Here is a 26,355-nt window from a genome sequence, read left to right as displayed (position 1 = left end):
CCAGTTTTATTTCCTGAAAAAAGTTTCAATTGACAAACCTTTGTATTAAGTCAAAAGTCTTACAAATAATATCCTCATACACCTCCAGTCTTTATGGAGTGTTAAAAAAACATACGGGAATCAACAAGCTATAAATATTCACTTGTAAACTTTCGACAATGGACAGAGATTTTAATATCAAAAGGCAAACTTTACAAAGAATTCACTTGACGTTTAAGCTAGGAATATTGGACGGAATGTGAATTTCCAAATCACGCTATGTACACTTGTCAAAAAAAAATTCAAACTAACTCCAAATTTCTTTACAATTACTCATTAAATAGCATTCAAAGATAATTTCCCAATATGTACAACTTAGAGTGGGAAAAACACATGGAATTTACAGTTTGCTAAGATCCAAAAATTAACACCTCTGGTTGGACTGTTAAGGCACATAAACTGTAGTGATTTTGAAGCAAAACGAAATCAAAATCTGAAGATTTAACAAGTGTCTTCAATTCAATGTAATGAATAATCATGTACCAATAAAAAGTATAAATCAAATTGTTGTTTGTGTTTAAATGTAGTCTTCTTTCCAGTCTTGTGATCTGAGACAATGTGAAATGATGACAAAATTGAACTCCTCGAGTACACAAATTAATGGAATTTAAAATAAATGCAGTGACGTGAGCTGATTAAAAGACTAATCCAGCGACAGGCATTTTCTGAGATGGCACCAGGTTCGATTGAGTCGCGCTCAGGTGGTAGCTCCTTGATAGTGTTACCAAAATGTGCATGCGTCTTTAATACGCATGCAGCAAGCATGTGAGCGTGGTATCATCGCAGCGATTAACGGCTTCTAATTCTGGTTCCAGATTCCACTATGAAATACCAATTAAAGCATAAATATGAATATGTATTATTAAAGAGGGTTAATATCAATCTGTATGTGTCATACAAATGATCATAAAGGTGATTTCGGTTGCTAAGGATCGACTCCAAAAATCACTTGCTCTTCTTTGACCTGGACGAGCCTCGTGAGCCCAATCCAGACCTGAGTGATCCCTGGGAAGGAGGCCGCGACGGCTGCGAAGGCTGTGAGGGCGCCCTTCGCCCGGGAGTGGACGGGGGTGTGTCCTGGGCGGCAGCAGGGGGCGTGGCCTGAGGGGTGCTGGGCGTGGCAGGAGCCGGGGTGGAGTTCCCTGGCTGGGTTGGGGTGTCGGCAACCCCTCTGTCTTTACTCGCAATGCTGGCCGCGTCGTGGTCTTTCTCCGGGAGATGCGGGGTGGCGCTCTTTCTCTCCAACGCTCGGAGCTTCTCTTGCGTCTCTTTGAGTTCCAGCTCCAGCTCGGACACCTTGTCTTCAGCCTTCTGAGCACGTTCCTCAGTTGTTCTGCCGGAAAAGAAAACAACAACATTGAAAGACATTTCCAATAGAGTCTGAAACTGGACCCTTGACTCAAGCAATTTTTTCATTGTATCCACTCCTGTGTTGGCAGTTCCCCATTTTGTCCGTGTCTTTGTTCAAGGGGTTTAATGGTCGAAAGCCATAAATCCATATATGCTACTTAGCCAGGGATCACACCCAAGTCGCCATGCAATGCTTTGTGGTTCATCTGAAAAAGGATTAAATCATGAGAGGAAATAGGCCCAGCCGGACCAAGGGCTCGCAAGAGAAGAAGGCCAACTCACAGCAACTCTGCTTGTAGTGACTTGACAGCCACCAGTGCTTCGTAGGCCTTCTCTGGATCCGGGGTTGGCGTTCGCGTTCCGGCCTCCGCTTGCAATGCAGCGACGCGTGGCTGTACCTGATGAAGCACAAAAGAGATCAGTATCAGATGAGGAACAGGCTGAATTGAAAGAATAGATTCAAGAAGCACAAATGGGATCTGAAGCGGAAACTGGCTAGGGTGTTCCAAAGGCCAGCTTTTTGCCATGATGACCTCTCATCAATCTCATTCAATGAGGACATTTCTACAGTCTACCGTTCCCCAATGTATCCCACTGGCACATTTATTACGTTGTATTTCTGTGTCTGTATCTGTATAGTATATCAGTCTCCTCCAGCAAAACGGCTACAGCGGCATCCTGCTAGAGTTGGTGTGGCGCGGTCTAGAGGAGCTATGGGAGGACATTGGTGTTGAACAGTAGATCAGTGAGGACATTTTTGAATTGATCTAGACTTTAGGCATTAAATGTATTCCCTGGTTAAACAGTAAAACAATACTTGGGGCTGTACAAGGAGTAACAGGCAGGGCAGTTTAGGACAGTATATGGAGTATTAAATAGGTCGGGCGGTCTGGGGCAGTACAGGGCAGTAACAGGCAGGGCAGTTAAGTGCGGTATAGGAAATAACAGGCAGGGCGGTTTTGGACTGCACAGGGAGCAACAGGCAAGGCGGTTGGGGGTGGTACAGGGAGTAACAGGCAGGGTAGTTTAGGGCAGTACAGGGAGTAATAGGCAGGGCGGTTGGGGGTGGTATAGGGGGTAACAAGCAGGGCGGTTGGGGTGGTACAGGAGTAACAGGCAGGGCAGTTTGGAGCAGTACAGGGAGTAACAGGCAGAGTGGATTTCGGCAGTACAGGGAGTAACAGGCAGGGCAGTTTAGTTTTGGTTTGGGGAAGTACAGGGACTTGAAGTTTAAACTGTACCTTTTTGGGCGGTTGTATGGGCTCCTCAAGTGACATCGTCCGTACATTGTCGTCGTCGCCTATTGCTTCCATCTCGCTCATATTGATCTCGTCCTTGCCTGCCGGTGATCCACTCTTGCCTGCCGGTGATCCATTCTTGCCTGCTTGTGATCCGTCTTTGCCTGCCGGTGATCCGTCTTTGCCTGCCGGTGATTCGTCTTTGCTTGCCGGGGTTGCGGGCAGGGAGAGCTCCTATACACATCCCAAGTTTCAAGATGTAAAGAGACTTTAAACTATGCAAATTTACCTCTTCAATGGTAACAAAGAGTTACATGGAACTCTTGAAAGCATATTGCAACTGCATGCAAGGTGTCAGTACAGCCTGTCTCAAAAAAAATGGTACAATCAGAAAAAAAATTGGTTAAATATGAAATTCCAAAATAAGTCATTCTTACTTGGCATAATATTAAAGAACAAAGACTGGGCTTTCCAATAGTGTTTGTTTGATCTTATTTCCTTTTGTCAATTCAGAAATATAATCAATTTAGTGCGATACACCAAAATCGATTTTGTGCCACTTTTATGCATGGGCAGAGTTGTTTCGAGTACTGTGCCATGCTGTCTTGAAGTTCACAAAAAATTGCAACCAGAAAGTGGCACAAACTCGATTTTTGTGTTCCGCAGTAAACATGAGTTATCTCTGGATTGACAAAAGCAAATGAAATGAAACAAAAAGTATTGGAAAGCCTGGTCTTTTTTCTTTAATGTGATGCTCAAAACAACTTACTTATGTTGGGATTTAATATTGAAAAAAAAATTGTTTTCGATTGTACCATTTTTTTTGAGACAGGCTGTATATAAACATTCTTTCAGAATAAAATTGGTCATGGTTGCTTTGCGCAACATGCCAGTACACCAGTACGGGTACGCAATGTGCCCCGTAGTTTACTCTACATACTTTGTCTGTGGAAACTGGTGTCCCCTTCAGCGATGCGCTGCTACCTTCTTTCTGGGTGTCTGACAAAATGGTTGGTGCTGGTGTCTGGCTAGGGGTGCCGTCTGACCCAACAAGCTGCAAGATAAAAAAAAAAACCAGATGACTGACTAAACTGACTAACCGACTGACTAAGTAAATTAGGCAGGCATAGTCTTGGTATAATATGACATGGACCTTTTTGCCCGTCCATCAAACAAAATCGACCAATCAGATCATGAGGTTTGGTCAGCTGGCCAAGGGAGCTCAGTCAAACCCGGTCACAAGCATTGTGAGAGACGTACAAATACCAAACATGTGGACCTCATCTCTGCCACCAGAATCATTTTTGAACCTTTAACTCGATACTTTCACAAAATTCATTTGCGGCGTTACAATAATTCTGTTGTTCCCAGATACACTGCTTCCCGCCCCATCAGCATCCTGATGATACAGGTAACGTAAACACGGTAGCTATGTCTGTGTGCAAAAGCAACCTGAAATCAAAGCCTTTAGACAGAGGGTTACAGACGCCCACAACAGAAACTACAAGAAGGTTTTTTTTCTATCAAATTTGTTCAAAGGATAAAAAAAACCTTGAATTGGTTGAAAAGCATGGACGGTCACAACTACGACTCTCACCTCGGCCCCGTCGATAGCTTGTGGTGTTTGCGGCACCGGTGTGGCCGCGCTTTCTGATTTGTCGTCTCCTGTCCCCGGAGTTGCGGACACCACCGGAACGTAGTTCGGATCGAGGCACTTGAGATCCTCAATGAGTATCGTCGCTGTGTGGATCCACTCGGCACACTCGCTCTGTCGGATAAAAAAAAAAAGTTAACATGGTGCCCAAATTTACATCTTAAACACATAAAAAGTAATTCTCATAACATCATAATAACTGTGTCTTAGCTATGTCTAACCTTAAGTTTTTTAAGATCGCGTAGTTCGTGATCTGCATCCTCGGCTCCCTCGTCCTGCCTCTTCTGCACTTCCTCTGCCACGATATTGGCACAGCATCTACACAGCAAAAATAAGAAACTTCAATCATAGAAACAAAAATACTATTTGTCACCACAAACGAGTAAAAATAGGAAAAAATAGGTAAGAATGTGAAACTTGGTTGATACATATATATGTACGTACACTTTGCAATGCAATATTATTATGCACAACAGAAATTAATTACTAAATATTCATTGATTATAACACTATCTGTAATCTAACCCTTACTCTCTGAGGGTAGTTTACTGCATGTCAGTTGGTTATGCCAATGCCCTCCAGCTGCAGTTTATTGGCAGATAGTTTGTCTTAACAGTGAAGGCTCCAATTGGCAGGGTAAGGGATAATAATCTTACACAAATAAATTATTATGAAAATAATCATGAATATGTAACTTTTCATTATTATGCAAATGAGTCCCTACCCAGTGATGTAATTGGAGAATCTGGTCAGCTTGTCAAACATGACGGCCGCTTTTTCCTGAATCTGAGGGATGGTGTCCGTGGTCGCCATACTACTCTCCACCGCCTCTGGCGGGCTATTGGGTTGGTTGGGTGCCAGACGCAGCAGCACCTGAATGATCCAATGGACCATCTCGGCGTGCAGTACTGCAACCTGTTGATTGTTTTTAAAATAGGGCCAAAAGTAGTTGTGATGCTAATAACAAACTTTCAAAGTGTTCCACAATTATTTCCCTGTTCATCAGGCCATGGGACCAGTTTTTCTGCAGCAGCTCGAGATTAACACAATCTGGTCTCGACCCTCACATAGGCTCGTTTATATTCATGGGTGGAAAGAGGCAATCGCAGTAAAGTGTCTTGCCTAAGAACACAACCACCTTGTTCCCATCATATCTCGTCTGCAGAGACTTCAAAACAGATGTGCAATACTTGTCTTTCAGACTCCCAAACACACCAATACCTCTCCTCTGCTCAAACAATTACACTGGCTCACAGTCACCCAACGCATTCAGTTTCGCACACTGGTTCACACTTACAGGTCACTGAAACATTCTGCACCAGATTATCTCTCCTCTCTTCTCACAATCCAGACCCGTCCTTACTCCCTTAGTTCTTCTGCTGGAGAGTCCCTTGTCATCCACAAGTCACGTAAACAGGCTGGTGACAGGGTCTTCTTCATTGCAGCCCCCCATTACGGAATAGCCTACCCATCCCTATCAAAATTCTGGCAGTGTCTCGTCCTTCAAAAATCTCAAGACTCATCTTTTCCCCAAATCGTAGCTGGCTGTCCTCTTTTCTTGTCTTCTTTCCCTGTTTCATTCTTTGTTTAGCGCCTTGTAGCCTTTGGCAATTTGGCGCGCTATAAATCCAGTTATTTTCCCCAGAAATTGTCAACTAATCCTGTTAGCCTGCATGCTGATGTGTTCTTTAAGTGGAGCTACATTTGCTCATCTGCTCTTTCAAGAATCAAGAACTTAAATTTTGCTTGGGAACTTTCTTTGAAACCATGGCCATACCTGTTCGACTAGTTTGGAGTCTTCACTGTCTATTCCATTAGTGGTACTGGCCAGCCATTTCTGCGTGCTTCGGAAAACATCATCCATGGACAGCCTATAAAGAAAATGAAGTGGAACTTTATGACTCATACATTTTTCATGAACTTTCCCTTGGGAACTCGTACGTCATAAAGTACTCTACCTTTAATTTTGACTTTCGAGTTTTTGCAGTTTTTCTTCTTTTTATATAAAACTTGCGGTTCATACACTTTCTTAGAAACAACTTGCAGTCCATGTCTTTTTTGGCGAGTTGTTGCAATTTTTCTGTATATTTGAAGCCGAGTACATTGTGTGGTTTTCCCTTTTTATCTTGAACTTACAGTTCATGTAGTTTTCCTGCTTATTTGGAACTTACAATTCATTCATAATCCACTTTAATTTGGAACTTACAGTGCATGCGGTTTTCCTATGTATCTGAAACTTACAGTTCGTGCACAGCCCCTTATATTTGAAATTAAAAGTTCTCAAAGTTTTCCCTATTCATTTAAAACGTGCAGTTCAAGCGGCTTTCTGTTCATTCCAAACTTACGGTTGGTGCGGTTTTCCCTCTGCCTTCGCGTCTTCCTTCTGCGTGCTGCCGATGCACTCGGCCGTCTCGTCGATTGTGACTAGCCAATCACTGAAGAGCTCGTACAATCGCATCCACTCGCTATCAATAGGCATAGCGCCCCCATTCAAGATGGAGTTCAGTTTCGTGTCCCAGCTCTCCAAGGCGTTTGCGATTTGGATGAAACCTTTTGCCGAGCCTGTATGTGTGAACAAATTTCAAAAATTACACCAGTGCATTTCTTTATCTGCGGTTTCCTAGGCAAAAAAACGACTGAGAATATTTCTACTATACTCCCCCTGGATGGGATGCCAGTCCATCACAGGTTACTCCCCAGCTAATGCCGGTACCCATTTATACTCCTGTGTGGAGTGAGGCGAATGGGGTAAAGTGGCTTGCCAATGGACATGATTAACGCAACAACATTGTCATAACTATTAAGTAAAGTCTGTCACAAGCCCATATAGCTCATCAGGCTGGCGTTTATCTCTGGTTTCCTTGGCATGGAACGATCTATTTCTGGATGGGTTGCCAGTCCACCGCAGGTTACTCCCCAGCTAATGCCGGTACTCATTTATACTCCTGGGTGGAGAAAGGCAAGTGGGGGTGAAGCAGCTTGCCTAAGAACACAACACATATCCAGCAGCTAGATTCGAACCCCTGACCAGCTGATCACGAGTCACGAACCTGACCACAAGGCCACACTCCCCAAAATGAAGGGTCATAATATATACTGGTCAGGTCAAGCTATTTCAAAAAAATTAAAGAAATTTTCTTATTACTAAAACTGACATACCATTCTCCCCGTTGACTCGTATTTGATACTGTTTGTGCAGCGTGTCGCATTCCTGTTTCAGACAAAAATAAATAATTTTAATTACTACGCTTTAATTTAATAGCAGTTCACCACTCATGGCAATTGAAACAAAATAAACAAATGAAAGTATTGATAAATCCACATCAACGAGAGTGTTACATCAATTTCATAATCGGGGAATTGGCATAAATAACTGTAGTATGATACTGCATAAATTAATAGGAGTTCAAACTAATGGAAGGCATTCGTAACTCATTCTTAAAGTCATTTCAATCTGAATAATTTAAGAAAGAAAGCACAGAAAACTGACGCATATTAATCTATGTTACATGAAATTCGAGTATGTATTGTGTTAGTTGTAGGATGTATATTTCGAAGTTGCACAAAGAAATTGACTGGAGCGGGGTTTGAACCTGCAACCTCCAGATTGCCGTTCTAGTGCTCTACCAACTGAGCTATCCAGCCCTATGTTGGCGGTTCCCCAATTTGTCAATTTCTTTGTTAAAGGGGCGCTAGTCTGTTGTAGGAAATTGCTAGAATGACGAAAACAGATTCTTTGTTAAATTTGAACCACATGTAATTGTAAAATGTACAGAGCAGTTGGCAATATGACTTTAACGGTTCAAGAAAGGCAATGTGTTGTTTCAGATGTATCAGCAATGGTAAAAATGAATTAATTCATAACAAGACAAAATGAAAGATGACACTATTTGAATTCTAATGACAAAATGAAGACAAAAAGATGAATCAATGGATATTTATGAAAAGCAAGTTTTGAGGAATGAAAAACTAGGACATTTAAAGACACAAAATGAGTCTTAACCTCCAATGATTTTTTTCACTAAGAACTTATACTCTGCATTTAGCTTAGAAGTATGCTTAGCCAATTGGAGGAATATGGATAAAATGTGGTGAAAACAATAGCCCTAACAGTCCTGAATCCTCCAATTTTAATACGATTTTGCACACCCCCTAGGGAGTTAGGGAATATGATCATTAGCATTTATCCCAAAAGTAACCTTCTCATTTATTATTAAAATGTTTTAGTTACAGGTCCTACTTGTACTAAACACCCCCTGAAATTATTCCGTCTGGCTTACTCTCATTAAGCAGTTAAGACATGTATCAAGAAATTTGGGTGATTTCCAACGATTGGTCAATTGACTGATTTTTTTAATAAGTTGTATTTCGTGATCGAAAGGTCATGCATGGGTTTTCACTGTTTCCTCGAAAAGTGTAATATCCACTGAGCTGAAACTTCAACAGGTTAGGTTTTTGAACATTTTTCTCTGGATTTTGAGTGGAGTATTGGAAACGAACAAAACGTAGGGCGATTAACAATGCAATGCGCCACCAAAAGTTGGCCACGGAGAGTTCATTTTTTCCCCCGCGTTGTGGGAGATACATGTTGTCGACAAATTCGCATCGCGGGGCATTTGACATTGTTCGTTTTTCTGGTCAGTAGTTTTGTACGCTTATGATTTGAGTATCATCTTGCCCTTTTCTTTGCTTTTCATCCATATGTTGTTTTAAAGGCGGCAGAACGCTATGCCCCAATCTATAACAAATTAGCTCAAGTTGTCTACTGGCACTCATTCAATTGTGCCATGTTTTGTCGACCGTAAACTTGAAAAATGGACTCTCCGTGGCAAACTCTTGGTGGCGCACTGCATTGTGAATCACCCAATTCCAAGCATGATTTGACTGAACATTCATGGCAAACCCCCCAATGGAAAAAGCATTGTTCATTGGAAAAAGCAACGCCCCCATTATCTAAATAATAGACAGCACAATGCTTTTGCCATTAAAGGGCTTGGCCTAAAGCAAATATGAAACAAAAACTAATGAAAAACATGATTAAAAATTAGGGTTTTTTTATGAGCACACATTTTACCTGTTTAACCTCCTGTAGTAGCAAGCATGCAGTGCAAAATTAAAGCAAAAAACGAATTAAAAACAATACAGCATTAATAAAAGGGTGCAAGACATGTAAATTAATCTATTGAAATTATAAGTTAAGCCATTTTGCAAAGTTAGAATTCAGTTAAGTGATAATGACATTGATGTATCCCTCATGATAGGCCATTATTTACAAACTTTGAATTCAGTTAATTTTTCGTGATGTCGGGGCAAATTTCTCCCATTAGTGTCCATGCAAATTTCTAAAATGTTGGTGGAATTTCGGTATGATGGAATCAGAGCCACAACTGAAGTCAAGATTTGAAAAAGGCCAGTAACAAAAACGTCTTGAACATGAATCACACTTTGTTTTATGAATTAAAATGAGTTCTGTAATATTTTGTAATCTCAAATTTAAATTATGGAGTTGATATGCAAATGAGAGGTTGGTACATGAGCGTATGACTTTTTTGTTGAAAAAGTCAACTTTCTCAACTCGAAATGGTTTTAAATATACATGTTCAAATTACGAAATGTTCAAATTTCAAAAATGTATAGTCACAAACTTATTTTTAACATAACTTCTTAAAATTATGATTGAGATTGATAATTTAGTTGATCACGTCAAAGACTAAACTATGATTTTCACAGCAAACAATGTTAAAGGGACACTAGGTCCTGGAACAGCCCAATTGGAGTACAAAACGCGCTTTGAACGAGATGATTTTTGGAAATATAAACATCCACACAACTATCCTTTCAAAACTGGGCATTTTTGTGTTATTCCTGTATTATGCGTGCGAGAATGAGTTTCGGGGTCCACTTTCGCGACCCAATAAATTTGAGCTGTTTGGATGCTAGTTGTGATTTCATTCATACGCGTATGAAGTATTCGCCTTTTGCGGACATTGAAGAAACCACAATTTCTTGCATTGGTGATTGGTCACCGTGCGCTGTTCCCGAGACACACAACGTGTATAGCGTACACTGAAAACGACACCAAAAAGGTATTCGTACTTCGTCATGTCCGATGTAAACAAGCGGCTTTTTTTCGTCTTTTCTCGGGAACGGTAAGACATTAGTAAGGTTTCCTTTCAACCAGATGTTTGAAATAGGCTAAGTAAACAATCCAAAACATAAAATTTGGGGGGAATTTCAGGACCTAGTGCCCAATGGATATTTTTCAAAATATTAAAAACAAAAGTGTCTTTGTGAAGTAATATATGATACTGAATTCTGTATCTGAATACCGGTATGTTTAGATGGGATGTAGTGTGAAAATGTCATATTGTGATCAATCTTTTTTTTTTGCCAAAAAAAAAAGGAAAGACAAAGATCAAAAATGTTTTTATGGAAATTATAGTTCAAATGTACATGGATTAGTTTGACATGCATATCTGTGCTTCTTTTTCAAGTCCGTAAATTATCACGAGATGGTACAGAGACTAACTAAATCTCTTCGTTAAAAAAGAAGAACCTATATGACATGAGGTATCAAACGGACATTAGTAGGGCTGTGCATTTAAAAATAAGTTAGTAGTTGAATATCGTGGATTCAACCACATAGTAGATCATTTCAAATGTGCCGATCAACTGACAACTTTTTGTTATTGTTATACTACTAAAGGGAATGGATTCTCTGTTTGACTTAACATGCTTAACAGTTGTTTTGACTTACCAGCACCCGATTTCACGAAGCGCTGAGTTACGACGTGTAACACATCGCAACTCGCGACGCGTCGTATAATCCATTTCACAAAAGTTGCGATGTGTTGAACGCTTCGTAAGTTCCTTGACAACGGCTTAAAACACGTCGCAAGCTACAACGTGTCGTCAAAATAAAGAGAGTCTGTTTTTAGCCAGTTTTGTGCCATAAACATCACGGAAACGAGATCATAATACTGAGGCAATGTGTGTAATGTTGTAAACAGAAAATTCATTGAATAATTATGAATTAGCCTGGAATATTGCAGTTGAAATTTCAAAGTAGCTACACAGTACACTGAGAGCTTGTTTCCTTTAAAATTGCATCACACGGCCGCCATTTTGTCCTACATTTTAACAAATTTCGAGCGGAGATCCGACGACTCTTTGTTGAATACCAGACAACAATTTACTGTATGCTGACTTAATACATAAAACAGTCTCCGAATTGTGCTATAAATACACATACGACGCATCGCACTTACGACGTGTTTTGTGAAATGGATCGCAGGACGCGTCGCAGCTGCGACGCGTCGTATGGATACGATGCGTCGCAGCGCTGCGATGCATTGCAAGTTACGATGAGTTTCGTGAAATCGGGTGCTGGGTGTATCAAGATTTCACTGTCTTGGGTATACTCCGCACAGCCCTCGATTGATGTTAGTAATGAACTCAACTTCAAAAGTATTAGTCATTTTCTACAAGTTAATCACACCAAAACTGTTAATAGACACCTCAAGACCATTGCAAAATATCTTTACCTTTGTCAACTGCGGTTTCAAGAGTTTTTTAAGAACACCCAGGAAAATAAAGAAGAAAATAGTGAAATTGAGCGAAATGTGCAAACTAAAATCTACATCAATACCTGGCCCAATTTCACGGCTCTGCTAATTACAGAATTCCGAGCTTACGATCGACATTCTGCGCTCACAGTGCTAGCTTAAACAATTCTGCGCTAAGCCTGTAAGCACAGAATCCTTAAACAGGATGTACTCATACACTAAATCCAGATTTCCTTGCTAACCTGTGAATTGCGCTTACCTTAAGCATAGAATTTTCTGTTACAGTAAGCAAGGATTTTTCGCCAACAGTAAGCGGAGCCGTAAAATTGGACCCTGGTATTGACTTATCTTAAAAATAATCTAAGATACTTCAAAATTTCTTCTACATGTATTCAAAATCAAACGCAGGTGTGTGAGTGTTTAATGCAAATTTATGCAAATTTTTGAGGTTGGTGCAAGTATTGAACTGGCTTTGACAGAAGTTGAAAAAACATGGCAAGTAGATGCTGCAGGGCAACTTTATAACGTATGTTTTAAAATTGTTGTTTTTCAACCTTAAGACTTTTTCTACATAGATTTATGAACTCTGCGATAAAGTCTTTTTGCTTCGCTAAGCAAATATTTTCTGCGCTTGGCCCAATTCTGCACTTTTGCAAAACATTAGCGGAGAACCAGTGAAGAAAAGCACACATCATTTGGCATTTTTAGCTGGTCAACTCATTTTTTTTTGCTAGGCCTAATTAAATTTTCTCTTCTTAGCACAATTCTGCAAAAAGCTGCGGAGAACCAGTCAACAGAAATATATATATCCTATGGCATTTTAGCTGGTAACCTTTTTTTACACTTAGCAAAAATGTTCTCTGCTAAGCGTAATTCTGCACTTAGCAAAAATCAGCGGAGAGCCAGTGAATATTGAAGCACATGTGACATGGTATTTTAGCTGATGGTTACCTGTTGCGACCAAGCAGAATTCGTCTGCGCTTAACACCAAGTGAGCAACAAACCTTGTTCATGTTCATCAGCCGTTCGTGCTCTGGGTAGTCCGATCCGTCCTCAGGCCGGTGACGGTTGAAGATGTGTAAGGCCACCTCGGTCCACATCTCCACCTGCTTCTTGATGGTGTACATGCTCTCCTCAAAGCCGAGCAAGATGTCGCCGCCGTATTTCTCAACTTCTTTATTCAGTTGCTGCATGAGAGGAAACATTTGAATGAAGTGGTTTAAGCACTCAGAGGAAAAGAATATTAGTATGCAAAGAGAGATGCAGCTTTATTGTTGAACCCAATGCAAGTCCGCACAAGTCCATCACAAGTCCATCACAAGTCCATCACAAGTCCATCATAAGTCCATCACAAGCCCTCGCAAGTCCATCATAAGTCAATCACAAGTCCATCACAGGTCCAACACAAGTCAATCACAAGTCCATCACACATCCTACAAGTCCACCACAAGTCCATAGGAAGTCCGTCACACGTCCGTCACAAGTCCAACACAAGTCCATCACAAGTCCATCACAAGTCCATCACAAGTCCATCACAAGTCCATCACAAGTCCATCACAAGTCCATCACAAGTCCATCACAAGTCCATCACAAGTCTGTCACAAGTCTGTCACAAGTCCTCACAAGTCCATCACAAGTCCATCACAAGTCAATCACAAGTCTTCACGTTCATCATAAGTACTTACAAGGATGAACAATAACAAAGAAAAGCCTTTGTCATCATTCATTGAATAGTTAATAAGTTGGCTTTAATGGACTAGGTGACATGAAATGGACTTGAGAGGACTTTTTAACTACAATTTCATTAGTTTTCTAATAAACAACTGCTTTAATTTTTTTTTCAGGAAACATTTGCTGAGCTGACCTCCTCCCAGGATCGGATGTCGTCGTACAGTTTCTGGATCATCTCCATCGGCGGTGCCTGAACGACCGTCTGGATGTTATCGTGACTCGCCCTGAATTGTTCACAAGAAGGACAACACAGAAAGTAAGTATAAAGTAATAAAATGAATATAAAAAAACTGTAGCACTTTAAGACGTACCAACAATCTCAAACTTTACAATTATTCCCCTGTTCATTAGGGCATGAGGCCACGCGGCAGCTGATATCAGCACAAATTCTGTCCTGTAGCCTCACAGGTACCCATTCATACTCCTGGGTGGAAAGAGGCAATTGTAGTTAAGTGTCTTGCCCAAGGGCACAAACACCATGTCCCTGGTAGGGTTCGAACCCACGCACCTTCATACATGAGTCAAACACAGTAACCAATGGACCACGACATTCTTCATGTCCGACACGTTTGCGCAAACGTCCCACATGCATGCATTGGCGTATGGCATGCGCAGCTGGAACGTAATTAACATTGAAGAGGCTCATGTGATGTGGCCAACAAGCGCAGTGGGCGTTGCCAAACGACTCAGTCTATTCTCAACTGAACAGTTTCTATGGGTGCATTAAAGTTAGACTTCCACGTATCTTTTCGTCTCAGAAATCTAAAACAAAGTGGCATTGAAGACAAATGAATTAAGGACTGAAAGAAAATGTGAATGAATTTTGAATGCTAAGCTAAACACTACAAGCTACTGGAACTAAGAACTAAATGTGACAAAGTTCAAGAAAAAAAATCAAGGGAAATTTTGTTGTTATTTTGTATTGCTTTGTGTTATCTTATGTGGATGTGTGAAGAAAAAAGAAAAACAAATTCCACCTTGAATTTGGCAAACGAATGATTCTGAATGATATGACCATTGAAACAAATTTCAGATTCAAGATGTTTAAACTCACACAAATTAAAAGTGGAAGGACCACACAATGAATAACCGATGTCAAAAAGCTGCTTAACTAGAATTCATAATTTTTAAAACTTTAACTGCTTTTTCATCCAATTTACTATTACTTTACTTTATACAAGCCTGCTGTCATCTGATTGGTTGGTTGTCGATCACGTGTCATTGAATTATTCATACCGTTCTATTCCACGGTAAATAGAAGTTCTATTGCACGGTCACATGATTGGTGGCTCTGACCAATCAGATGACGAGGATTTATTCAGGTGTTATATCAACCAAACAACAAATGTCTGGAAAGAATACTTTCATTCAGTGACAGATGGGATGTTCCATTCCCCTCGCCTTTGCCCCTTGAATGGAACATTCCATCTGTTACCTCACAAAATTATTCTTACCATTGCAATCATAACCATTCATTATTTGTATAACAGCAGTGGTTTTTGTATCAAAAACTCATTGAAAAAGAACGCTAAATAGTCTGTTAAGCAGCTTCAGAGAAATTGGATAACGCAAAAAGGTATATCGAAGGCGTCCGTCATTTTACAAAAAATTGAATTCTCAGATGTCCCTGTAGATGATGAGAAATTGAAACAAGAGTTGCAGAGATGGACAATGGAGAAACATTGATGTTTAAAGTTGGTGTGAGAAAGTCACTGCAACTGGACAAAAAAAAGTGCACACGTTTAGAATACAACTTCACCTGGATTCCCTCATACTAGTAGCAGCCGATGTCACGCTCCCCTCCTTTTGCAAGCTTGCAAATTTAGGACAGATTTCACTTGTTAATTTGTTAATTCATAAAAGGCTCTGAAAAAATCTTGTAATTGAGTATATGAAGAGTTAAGTTCCAAAACGTGATATATCCTTTAAAAAAAATTGAAATATTTGCACAGTTATCAAACTTTAAAGAATAAAAACAGTATTAAAGCTGTTTCTAAAATTCATTTTTTTTTGCTTTGTTGTATTCTTAGTTAGGGCCTATGTCTTAAGTATTTAAAGGCTGTCAAAATTGACTTTACAGCAGCCAGCAGAAAACACAATTCTAAAGGAGAACAAAATGGCGTACATATCATGTTTTGGAAGTTTACTCTTCATATAAATGAATGAATACAGTTCAGCATGGGAGCTGTCTCATAAAACTAGTGCCCTTTTTCTTCGCTTGTGGTTTAGAATATGATAGAGAGACGGGAACCAGATTTTTTTTTGTTTCCTTTTCTGCTCTCACTGATTTCCAGATGTAAACGGCTGATCAGTGCGGGGGACCAGGGAAATATTAGTACCCTTCCCTTGCACCTGGGGTGTGTTCCACAATGCTTAAGGTTCGTCAAAACGTGGGCAATGTTTTCGCAAATGGGACCGACTGTGTATAGATCCATATTTTGTCCTCCGGTACTTATTGAAGCCAGATATGAGCCAAAGCCACAGACAAAACCACGGTTTCAAAATGTCCAAAGTTAGCCTAATGTGAAATACAGATCATGTTTAATGTGGTTTGGTCAGAATAAGGCTTTTATTGAAGTAGTCATAGCTGGAGACAAAGCCAACTTTTCGAAAAATGTCAAATTTATGGTGAATACTCACACCACAAACTGGTCAAACTCTTGCATCCATTTTTCGATTCCTTTGCCGATCGTCTGCAGCCGGCTGTGAGATTTCACATCGCCCGCTTTCAATTCCTCCGCAAACTTGATCGTGAGCTGCCGGTGGCTGGCGATGTAGCCCTGGAGCTGCGACAGCTCCTCAGTGTCGCGGTCGCTCAGGACGATCGCGAAGTGATTGGCCAGTTTGGACCAGAGCCGCTCGCTGACGTGCAAGCGGCGAGCCGTGGCCAGCGAGTTGGCCTCCGTGACCTTATCAAAAATCCAAAAAGGAACGAAGACCATTTTCAGCTGCTTAACACAGAAATATGCTCACCACAAAAATGCGCTAAGCGTGGAATATATCCACTAAGCAAAAATGGATTACCAGTTTAGTTGACATGCCTTGTTATATGGCATGTGACTGGTTCCCGGCCAATTAATGCTTGGGACTTAAATTCGCCGAGAAATGTTTTGCAAATTTTTGGTGTTTACTGATTTCATGAAATTGGGCATTCAAAATGTGGTCAAATTAGTATCTTGTAATTTTGCAGATTGTGTTTGATAACTCAGATAAGTGGGGAAAAAATTAATAAATTCTAGGAAACATAGGAGAGAATCCTTACAAAATTCAACTATTAGTTCTGGTACAGCCAAAAAGCGCCCTGCCTGTAACTTCTTCACTGCCCAAAACTGCCCCAGAACTGGACGATTTATGGATTCATCAGGGAATATTACAATGTATCAAATGTATACAATGTATCAAATGTATACGATGTATACAACGTGTACAATGAAAAACAATGTCATACAAAGTATGTTGTATACCTTGAGAGCCAAGTTGTAGGCCGCGCCACTCCATAATTCCTTCTCTCTGGACAGCGCAATGACTTGAGACTCGAGCCGCGCTCGCTGCAACTCGTACAACTCGTGGTACTCGGCCAACAACCTGATGAGTTCAGAAAAAGACTCGTAAAGAATGACAGATCCAAATAACTCTCTAACCAAATACAGGCAAAATAAACGATGTAACTCTATATTCTGCGATTTTACAGACAGTGGGATCCAAAATAGATATGGTATTCAACTCATTTGCGATGGTACATGGGTTTGAACATTGACGGGGAACATGGTGTTTGTGTTCTTGGGCAAGGCACTTTACAACAATTGCCTTGTGGAGTCCAACTCCATGTGCAAGGATATATGGATTGGAACACTGACGGGCAACATGTGTTTGTGTTCTTGGGCAAGGGACTTTACGACAATTGCCTTGTTGAGTCCAACTCGGTGTGCAAGGATATATGGATTGGAACACTGACGGGCAACATGTGTTTGTGTTCTTGGGCAAGGCACTTTACTACAATTGCCTTGTGGAGTCCAAGTCGATGTGCAAGGATATATGGATTGGAACACTGACGGGCACCATGTGTTTGTGTTCTTGGGCAAGGCACTTTACAACAATTGCCTTGTGGAGTCCAACTCGATGTGCAAGGATAGATAGGTTGGAACATTGACGGGCAACATGTGTTTGTGTTCTTGGGCAAGGCACTTTACTACAAATGTCTGTCCCTCCTATTGGGTACCTGTGAAGGTAGAGACCAGATATTGCACTGATCTTCAGTGGATGCAGAAATGGTGTCATGGCCGGACGAACAGGGGTAATACATGTAATTCCGAAAATTGCTTTCAGACTTTGATATGAAGAAGTGTACAAACACCGCATTATTATTATCAGGACCATTGTTTGCAAACTTGTTGTAACTATTAAACAGGGCCATTTTTATGGAAAAGTAATTTTTGTATTAAAATCTTAGAAATTTAAATTTGACAACTTTAGATATTTGTGACATATTTGTTCTTACCCTGCATTCTTTTCCGACTCTGCCAATGCTGCCGCAAGCTGCAAAACAAGAAAGAAACAAAAAATTTAATAAATATTCTAGTATGAGTTTTGAAAACCCCAAATCCTCTACCTGAAATTCCAATAAGCATAACATGCAGCACAATAATAATACAAACAAAATATAAACGTTTCGCTTAAAACAAAAGTGAAAATGTTTTAAAAAGCGGTTAAAATGCCAAAAATGTATTTTTTTAAATTTTTTTTATTTTACCTCTTGTTGCGCTTGTTGGGCCTGGGAGGTTACAACTTTATCGTGTTCTCGCACGTCGGATAACTCACTGAGATAAAAAGACAAAATGTACCGTTTTTAGTTTAGAATATATTGTTCACAATTTATTGTTTACAGGACTAAACTTTAAAATCCTCATCTCTTGGTCATTTTGACATGAGAACTTCCTGAATCCTCTAAAAATCCAACTGCGTGCTATGGCGGTGTGTTTATGTGTCCTTGGGCAAGAGACTTTGTCACAAGCTGCTTCTCCCCACTAAGAAGTAAAACGGCTACTTTATCGATTTTGAATCAGTCCTTTCTGCCAAAATGGCAGCTTTGAAAGGGACACTCTCTTAGGGAGCTGTGATGGTCTTTGGAATGTTTAATTGAGTAATTTCATGTGATGTCACAGGTCAGTGGTCACCTACTTGCCCACCATACTGGATGTCTATGGTGGCAGACTTGTAAACTAACCTGCCATAGACCCCAGTGATAAATATGCCCACTTCCTAAATTCAGGCAAAATACTCGCAACTCTCCAATGTGTTTGAGACACACAACTTAAGCTTGTTTCATCATGTTTCATTTTCTGTTCAATTTTTGGGGCTTAACCTATGAAGTTTGGGAGAAAACTCTGATATTGAACATGACAAATACCGCAGAACAGGTTACGTTATGCATAATGTTATGTACAAGTGCACGAATGGCAGATCTTGCATCGTTCACCAATAGTGCCACGCGGAAGCAAATTCTCAATAAGTCTGCTGATCAGTACTATGTACTTTTCTTATAATTTCACTTTCTCCACTGCTTACTTTGTGAGCTGCGATATGGAATTCTTGAAACGGAACAGCTCCTCGGTCAACCTTCTGTCCAGGGCTCTCTGGGCCATCACCTCCTGATGCAAGCTGGGGGAAGCAAACCGGTGTACACAGGATCAAGGTTGGATATTATTCAATCCTGTTTCACACTAATCTTGGTTCCATTTTAATAAAAATCCCAACAGTTCAGCTTAGTAACTCATTCCTTAAAAAAAGACTTAAAGGCATTTAGGAACATTATACCCAGAACAGACCGACTGATTTAATGAGAAAATCCTTGTTCAAAGTGAAGATAGGACTGATACCTAATACCCTGTGAAAATATTTTGTCAGAAATGGTATCGTTTGGAAAAAAACCCAATTGTTTAAGGTGATTTTTTAAAAAGTGTGCCAGAAGGCACACTTTTTTATACTGCAGGCACACTTTTTTACGTGCGTCAGCAATGGAATCTAGTTACAAAACCCAAACAACTGTGCATACATTTTTTCTTTTTTTTCTCAAAATGTACAGTAGTCGAATTTATATTTTCAACAGGGTCGTTATGCCCCTCAAAGATTTTGAGCAATTTTCTTGCTTCAAACCAAAAGAAATTGCACAGAGACGAATGATCCCATGTAACTTTAAGTCTGTTTTTTTTAAATTGCAAACCTTTTGACTTGTCTGGGTACTTTATCCAGCAGTTTGCTGTATCGCTGTCGGAGGTTTGCTAGTAATTCTCCCCTCTCGGCACACTCAACGCTCACCTGAAAATGAAGACATATCACTCATCATACTGTGGTTATGAAATGACACAATTCTGTGACTGTTCCACGACTTGTTGAAATAGTTTTTCTCTGTCTGAACATTTCCGGCCTTAAAAGTGCCAACCAGCCTTCCAACAACCCAACAAACAAACAACCAACCATCTAGACAAACTAACTAACCTGTCGAATCAGCTCATGGAAGATGAGATTGTAGATATTCTGTTCCTTCTTGATTAACTCCAGAAGATTGTGCATCTAGAAAGATACAAAAAAGAAGAAAATATACGCACCAAAGTTTTCCAGCGTACAGCCTTAGAGCAGAGCCCAATTTCATAGCGCCGCTTAACAGCAGCAAAGTTGTGCTAACTACAGCAGAGAATTGTGCTACCCTAGCGCTATTCCATGGCGTGGGAGTGCTAACGGTCGCGCATTCATGGAGATTTTTATTGCAACGTCACTTACTTCTTTACGGTCTCTATGAAACAGACGGAAAATCGTTAGCAGAAAATTGTGTGCTTTAAGCAGCACCATGAAATTAGGCTCGGATTTTAGATACATTGTCATAAAAGAACACAGAGATGCACAAATAGACAAATGCACAGACTGACAGACAGACCCACCTGTGTTGGGCCTTTGATCTCGATCTCTTCGTCGTCAATGCCTGCTTTGTCTAGCATGACGCCCATGGTCTCCATAAGCTGCAAGACCTCGTAGCGACTGGCCGGCTTCCTGCAACAATCATCAACGACTTCATTTATGATCAAAATCGATGATGATTTGTGTAATTGTTTTTTTTGTTTTTGGTGATTGTGTAGTGTAGGGCCCATCCCCCCCCCCCACATAAGGGGGACAAAAATCTACTTTTAGGTTATTGGACTTACCAAATTTGTTAGGGATGTTACAAACAGGTATGCATAAGATAGAGGGCAGGGTTAAATTTTTTTTTTTTAGGGAAATTTTGGGGTAAAGAAATGACAAAGATGACAAAACGTGACACAGAAATAAAGATGGCGATCACCCCAACGCACAGCGAATACACAAAACCGCGTTGATTCGCATGGCACCAACTGTGATAACACATCAGAAAAATCACCTTTTCCACCGCAAGAAACTGTTCAAAATTGCAAAATATGGTGCTGTTAAAATAAAGAGAAGTCTGCTTAATAGATTGAAAAAGTCATTTTGGAATGATGAAAAACATCCCTGGACTCTAATTTGATCAAAAATAAAGAGGGGCCTGTAACCAAACTTTAGCAGATACAATAACTCCCAATCGTGCCAATTTAAAATCACTTTGTGTTAATTTTGTATTTATTAAGAAAATAGAAATATCAAGGCCCAAACAGAATGCACTCTTAAGAAGGGATAGATTCCATAAGAACAAAAATATGAGGAAAAATCTTGAACTTGTTCAAGTTTCTTTGAGTAACATAACATATTTCTTACAGTGACGGGAAAGCCACTTGCTGCTGCTCTGCATCCATGAGCTTGGTGGTATATTTACTGTGGAAGGGGAAAAAGTCAATAAAATAAAGGTTACTTATCGTTTCTAAACTTAAAGGTACTGAGCCACATTTGCAAACATTAAAACACAAACTTTCAAATTACAGTGAAATCTTGATATTGGTCAAGACCTGTTCACTCAAAAACCCCTTTAACTCAAAGTAAAAACTTATTGCCATCAATTGCTGTTGAAAAGAAAAATCAATTGAATAACTCGAAACTATGCTTATCTCAAAATTTGAGCCAATTCCTCTGAGCTTTGATTTTTCGAGATTTCATTGTATAATGTAATACCTTTACTTGACTGTAAGTGAATAATAGTCTCAAGCATCCTGTGAAATCATGGCACGATAGTTCGGCCGAACCATCATTGGAAAAGAAATGGCTTTTTCAATCCTACAAAATCCCATTAAATCCCATAAAATCCCACAAAATCCCATACAAATCTCCAAAATCCCCTTGTAGATTTTGAAGGATTTTGGAAGGTTTTGCAAGAACTTACTCTTCTTGAAACTCTAGGTGCTGCACTCCTTTCGCTTTGACCACATGATATTCAGATGGAATCAGAGAATCTGGAACACTCATCCCCTACAACATTGGAAAAAGTGGAAAATATAAAGATTTTTACTAGCATTAATAGTCTAGCTACTAAACCTGACAATATGAAAATATCCACAAACACAAAAGGATCATTAGTTTTCTCATAATTAATTTATCCAGTCATAAATAAAAATATCACAAAAAATACTCTAATAAACCCGGACCATCAAGCCCCGAATTATGTTTAAACTCTCTCAGCTAATAAAGGGGGAAATAAAGTGCAAACCTTTTTTTTAATTCTCAACAGCAAAAATAATTACATTGCCTTTATCAAGTCTATCTTAACAGGTGCCTTTTTTCCATGCAGATAGATAAAGAATTGCAGTAAACTATCTTGTTCAGGAACATCGGAACCATGAACCAATACTATTTTCTTGTACACTGACCTTCTCTCGCTCGGCTTGTTTGGACAGGGCCCTGACGGAACTCGGATCCTGCGCCGGGTTCACCTTGTCTGGAGCTTTGTCGGTGAAAGCGACGTCGTACAAGAACGAAATATCCCTGCGTAAAATTAAGAGAAAAAAAATGACAAATAGTGTTATTTTGGAGTATCGTAAGCAGTGATATCTGGCCTAGTTTCGTATCTGAGTCCAAAATCACTTCAAACTTTTCGATGAGTAAGATTCAGCGGGCAACTTGACAAGGAAAATAAGCTGGGCAAGGATTTGAGAGCATTTACTTTCCAGCACCGGTCATGGAGAGGGGTTGATCTGTCAGATGCTGGAAGCGTCGCCGACGATTCGGGAAGTTCCACATGTTGGCAGCCGGCGCCCCGCCTTTGGGAACCTGTGGAAAAAAATGGCAGAGTTAAGATACTTTGATAGTTTGCAAGTTTTTGGCGACTTAATATGCTTAAAAATTTAGTGCTTAAAAAATTGGTTCCAAGATGTGGTTTTAAACCAATGTAAGGCAGATTTTGAAATGTCTAAGCTCCAAGATATCGACTCAAGGAGCAAAATTTTCCTGGAACTGTTAAGCACAGAAATTTGCTTAGCGCAGAAAATATCCGCTTTGCAAAAACGGTAACCGTCCAAAATGTAATGCAATGTATATTGCTTTACGACTGGTGCCCGGCCAATCCCTGCTTAGCACAAAAAACTTGCTAATCATATTGTGTTTATGCTAAGGCCGCATCAAAACTACAATGGCTAGAAATTACACACGCGTAGCTAATAAATTCGGTTAGCACATCCGAAGAAATTCGGATGCGGCTAAGTAGCTCCTCATTCCTGCATAGCTTACCTTGGCCTTGGCTTTCTGCACACCCTTCTGTTTTAACTTTTCCTTCACCCCCGGGACGGGGATGTTGGTCAGGGCGTTCAGTATCTCTTCTGGGATGAATTCGCTCTGGAGTGAGGTCGGCAAGGGTTTGGTTTTGTCGATGTCTTTGTCGCTGGATCGGAGTTCTGGTAGGGCCGCAACGCCTTGGTCTGATGACATAAAGGAGATGATGACATAATTAAGTTATTAAACGTTTCTGTCTCGCACCATTTATTATTTTGGGGGGGGGGGCCTTCAGATATTTTTGCAAAAATACAAAGGTTACTCCTGGTTCGATTGAGACATCAAACGAAAAACAATCTGTCTGTGTGAAGTTATGAAGTTATCACATTGAAAATGTAAAATTATTTGGTCCCAACAATAAGACAAAAAAATATAGTTTTGCTTCCGATTACCCTACCTACCTTATTCTGACAGCCCCTTCCCTAATTTTTTTTATGGGAAAGTAAGAAGAAACACCCAAAATCATCATTTAATTCCTTTCACCCTTGACTACACCCAGACACCTTCATATGATCGTACACACAAAAATTTGGGGCCCCCCCCCCAAAAAAAAATCCCTACCTACCTACCCTATTTTCGAATGTCATGTAATTCGGAAGCAGAACAATTTGATTTTGGATTGATTCAGCCTGATTTTTAATTTTTTTGGCTAAATAGTGCGTAAGATAATAAAAGGCCTTCTTTTTCAGAGGGCTGTAGATTCCTGAAATAGAGAACGTGTATTGTTTCTATAAATTTGAACATTATTTTGGAGGAGAACCAATATTTGGTGCAGAGCATGAGAAGACAAATCAATCGATTGCGAAGCAATGCATTTGCGCGATCGGTCGATCCTGTAGGAAATGTCAGACTTACTAGCCTTTTGAAACCAATCCTACAGAGCCATGAAACAAAAAAGGTAATCCACTGAAGGCAATGCAATCGACCGACAGCGGCACGATCGACCGACACTGCAGCACGATCAACCGACAGTGCAGCACGATAGACCAATAGAATAGCGCAATCAAGTGATAGCGTAGATCCACTGATCACGCCAACAGACGTTCAATTCAACAGGGTTGTTAGGCCCTAACTACAGGCAATGGTCCCAACTAAAGTTGGGCTGGTCTAAACTACAGTTGGGCCAGTCTCAACTGTTGTTCGAACAGTCCCAACATTAGTTGGGGAAATCGTTACTTAAGTTGGGACGATCCTTACTGTAGTCAGGATCGTCCCAACTAGTACTACTACAAGGTCAACTTTGATATTTTGGCAACTCGGACCGACCTTCATTTTTGGCGACAAGCACTCGCGTCTTCCTTGGGGTGGGGCTGTCCCTGCCTTCCATTCTGGGCTCCAGTGGGGGGCTGGGTTCTCTCCCGCCCACGTTGACCATCTCCGGCATCGGGGTGACGGCCGTAGTCATCTTAATGTCAACGAGTCTTATTTATAGGCTGGTCTGCTCGGGGGTTGCCTGTTGAAAGAAAACAAGGTCTGATCTAGCTGGAGTTACCCAGCCCTGAGTTTTGTCATTGGGTTGTCATCTAGGGCTGGAGCGCATTTTTCTCAAAACTTGTAGTATTTGCAAAAAAAAATTGGAAAATGTTCAATTTTGTCCCCGTTACACACTAATTGCAACTGCAACTCACCCCAAACTTGCCTGGAATAACCATTACACAGGTCCTTGAAGTAAAAAACGATCCACGATGAAGATTCAGCCTACAATTGCAGTGAAAACAGGAGGAATAACCGCTAACTTGACAACCTTGCTGGATTGGCCAGGACCGCTATTGGTTTGTGCACAAAAAAAATTGTGTACAATGAATGGCGGTCGATTAACAGGCACAGAGAGCGATCGCTGTCAACTACTCGTTTTCGCCGGCTGCGCTGGCTGTTGGCGCGTGACGTCACGCGGAAGCGTAACACCCGTGACTGTTTCATGCACTATTGGTTGCGGTTCCAGTACCAAAGCTGTGATGCGAGTGGTAAACCTTATACTAGTGCATGAAACAGTCATCGGGTGTTACGCTTCCGCGTGACGTCACGCGCCAACAGCCAGCGCAGCCGGCGAAAACGAGTAGTTGACAGCGATCGCTCTCTGTGCCTGTTAATCGACCGCCATTCATTGTACACAATTTTTTTTGTGCACAAACCAATAGCGGTCCTGGCCAATCCAGCAAGGTTGTCAAGTTAGCGGTTATTCCTCCTGTTTTCACTGCAATTGTAGGCTGAATCTTCATCGTGGATCGTTTTTTACTTCAAGGACCTGTGTAATGGTTATTCCAGGCAAGTTTGGGGTGAGTTGCAGTTGCAATTAGTGTGTAACGGGGACAAAATTGAACATTTTCCAATTTTTTTTTGCAAATACTACAAGTTTTGAGAAAAATGCGCTCCAGCCCTAGATGACAACCCAATGATAAAACTCAGGGCTGGGTAACTCCAGCTAGGTCTGATCATACCATGTCACATCAAAGAAAACTTAAACACAATCTATAACAATACAAAACTTTTACAGAACTTGGAAACAATTTTGCAACCTGACGCCACTTCCGCGATTGGGTACAAAGTCTATGAAGAAAATGTTCTGTATTTCTATTATTCTAACACAAAATTGGAAATGTTTCAGTCCCAGATTCATGTCTCATCATCATTTTTTTCAATGAATGGCCTTCAGACATTCTGATTAAATATGAATAAAAACGCGGCTTCAGGTTGCAACATTTATAATTTTATTAAAGGTGGCGCCCTTCACGTCATCAGATATCTGCTCAAGAAAAAATAAATCACCTCATAGGGTTTGTGCATTGTTGACTACCGACATAATCGAGCAAGTCACTAAATTTGAACATCGGATTTATAAACAAATCTCACATAATTTCAAAAAATTTACTAACCAAGAGCAACAAAGATACGTACTTCATACCTGGGTCTACATTTGAGAGAAATCAGCTGTTATTTTCATTCAATTCGGAGCGATTTTTGTGACGATTCACCTCACTTCTTGTTGTCAAGGAAGGTCAACGTTTACGGTCTCTCAGAATAGCGCCCTCCAGCGTTTGAAAATAGTACGTTTAAGAGCTCTCAGAATGGCGCCCTC

The 26,355-nt window shown here is 40.5% G+C and overlaps 1 protein-coding gene across 7 annotated transcripts; it reads right to left on the bottom strand.

Annotated features, from left to right (window-relative positions):
- Positions 1-133: 133 nt before the first annotated feature.
- On the bottom strand, positions 134-26,301 carry LOC119719973 (axonemal dynein light chain domain-containing protein 1-like). 7 transcript variants are annotated; one of them, XM_038189456.1, is made up of 31 exons: positions 26,182-26,301; positions 24,546-24,732; positions 23,238-23,425; positions 22,675-22,781; positions 22,382-22,496; positions 21,898-21,983; positions 21,339-21,395; positions 20,513-20,621; positions 20,073-20,147; positions 19,798-19,892; positions 19,143-19,235; positions 18,328-18,394; positions 18,076-18,113; positions 17,042-17,162; positions 16,218-16,486; positions 15,337-15,390; positions 13,711-13,801; positions 12,851-13,033; positions 11,826-11,834; positions 9,356-9,367; positions 7,441-7,492; positions 6,627-6,843; positions 6,059-6,152; positions 5,006-5,196; positions 4,503-4,599; positions 4,225-4,395; positions 3,568-3,681; positions 2,792-2,861; positions 2,631-2,749; positions 1,672-1,787; positions 138-1,372 (listed from the first exon to the last, which is right to left on the bottom strand). In XM_038189456.1, exons 2-31 carry the CDS (start codon positions 24,682-24,684, stop codon positions 985-987), a joined length of 3,537 nt encoding a protein of 1,178 aa, XP_038045384.1. In that variant the 5' UTR covers positions 24,685-24,732; positions 26,182-26,301; the 3' UTR covers positions 138-984. The 7 variants fall into 7 exon arrangements, with proteins under 7 accessions (XP_038045387.1, XP_038045384.1, XP_038045383.1 ...); XM_038189455.1 differs by having other exon boundaries at positions 26,175-26,300; XM_038189457.1 differs by having other exon boundaries at positions 7,441-7,498; positions 9,362-9,367; positions 26,175-26,300.
- Positions 26,302-26,355: the final 54 nt, after the last annotated feature.

The sequence above is a fragment of the Patiria miniata genome, unplaced genomic scaffold (genome assembly GCF_015706575.1).
Source record: "Patiria miniata isolate m_02_andy unplaced genomic scaffold, ASM1570657v1 HiC_scaffold_9, whole genome shotgun sequence".
Taxonomy (NCBI): domain Eukaryota; kingdom Metazoa; phylum Echinodermata; class Asteroidea; order Valvatida; family Asterinidae; genus Patiria; species Patiria miniata.
The sequence above is the reverse complement of the archived record's forward strand: the minus strand, read 5'-3'. Positions and strand labels throughout refer to the sequence as shown.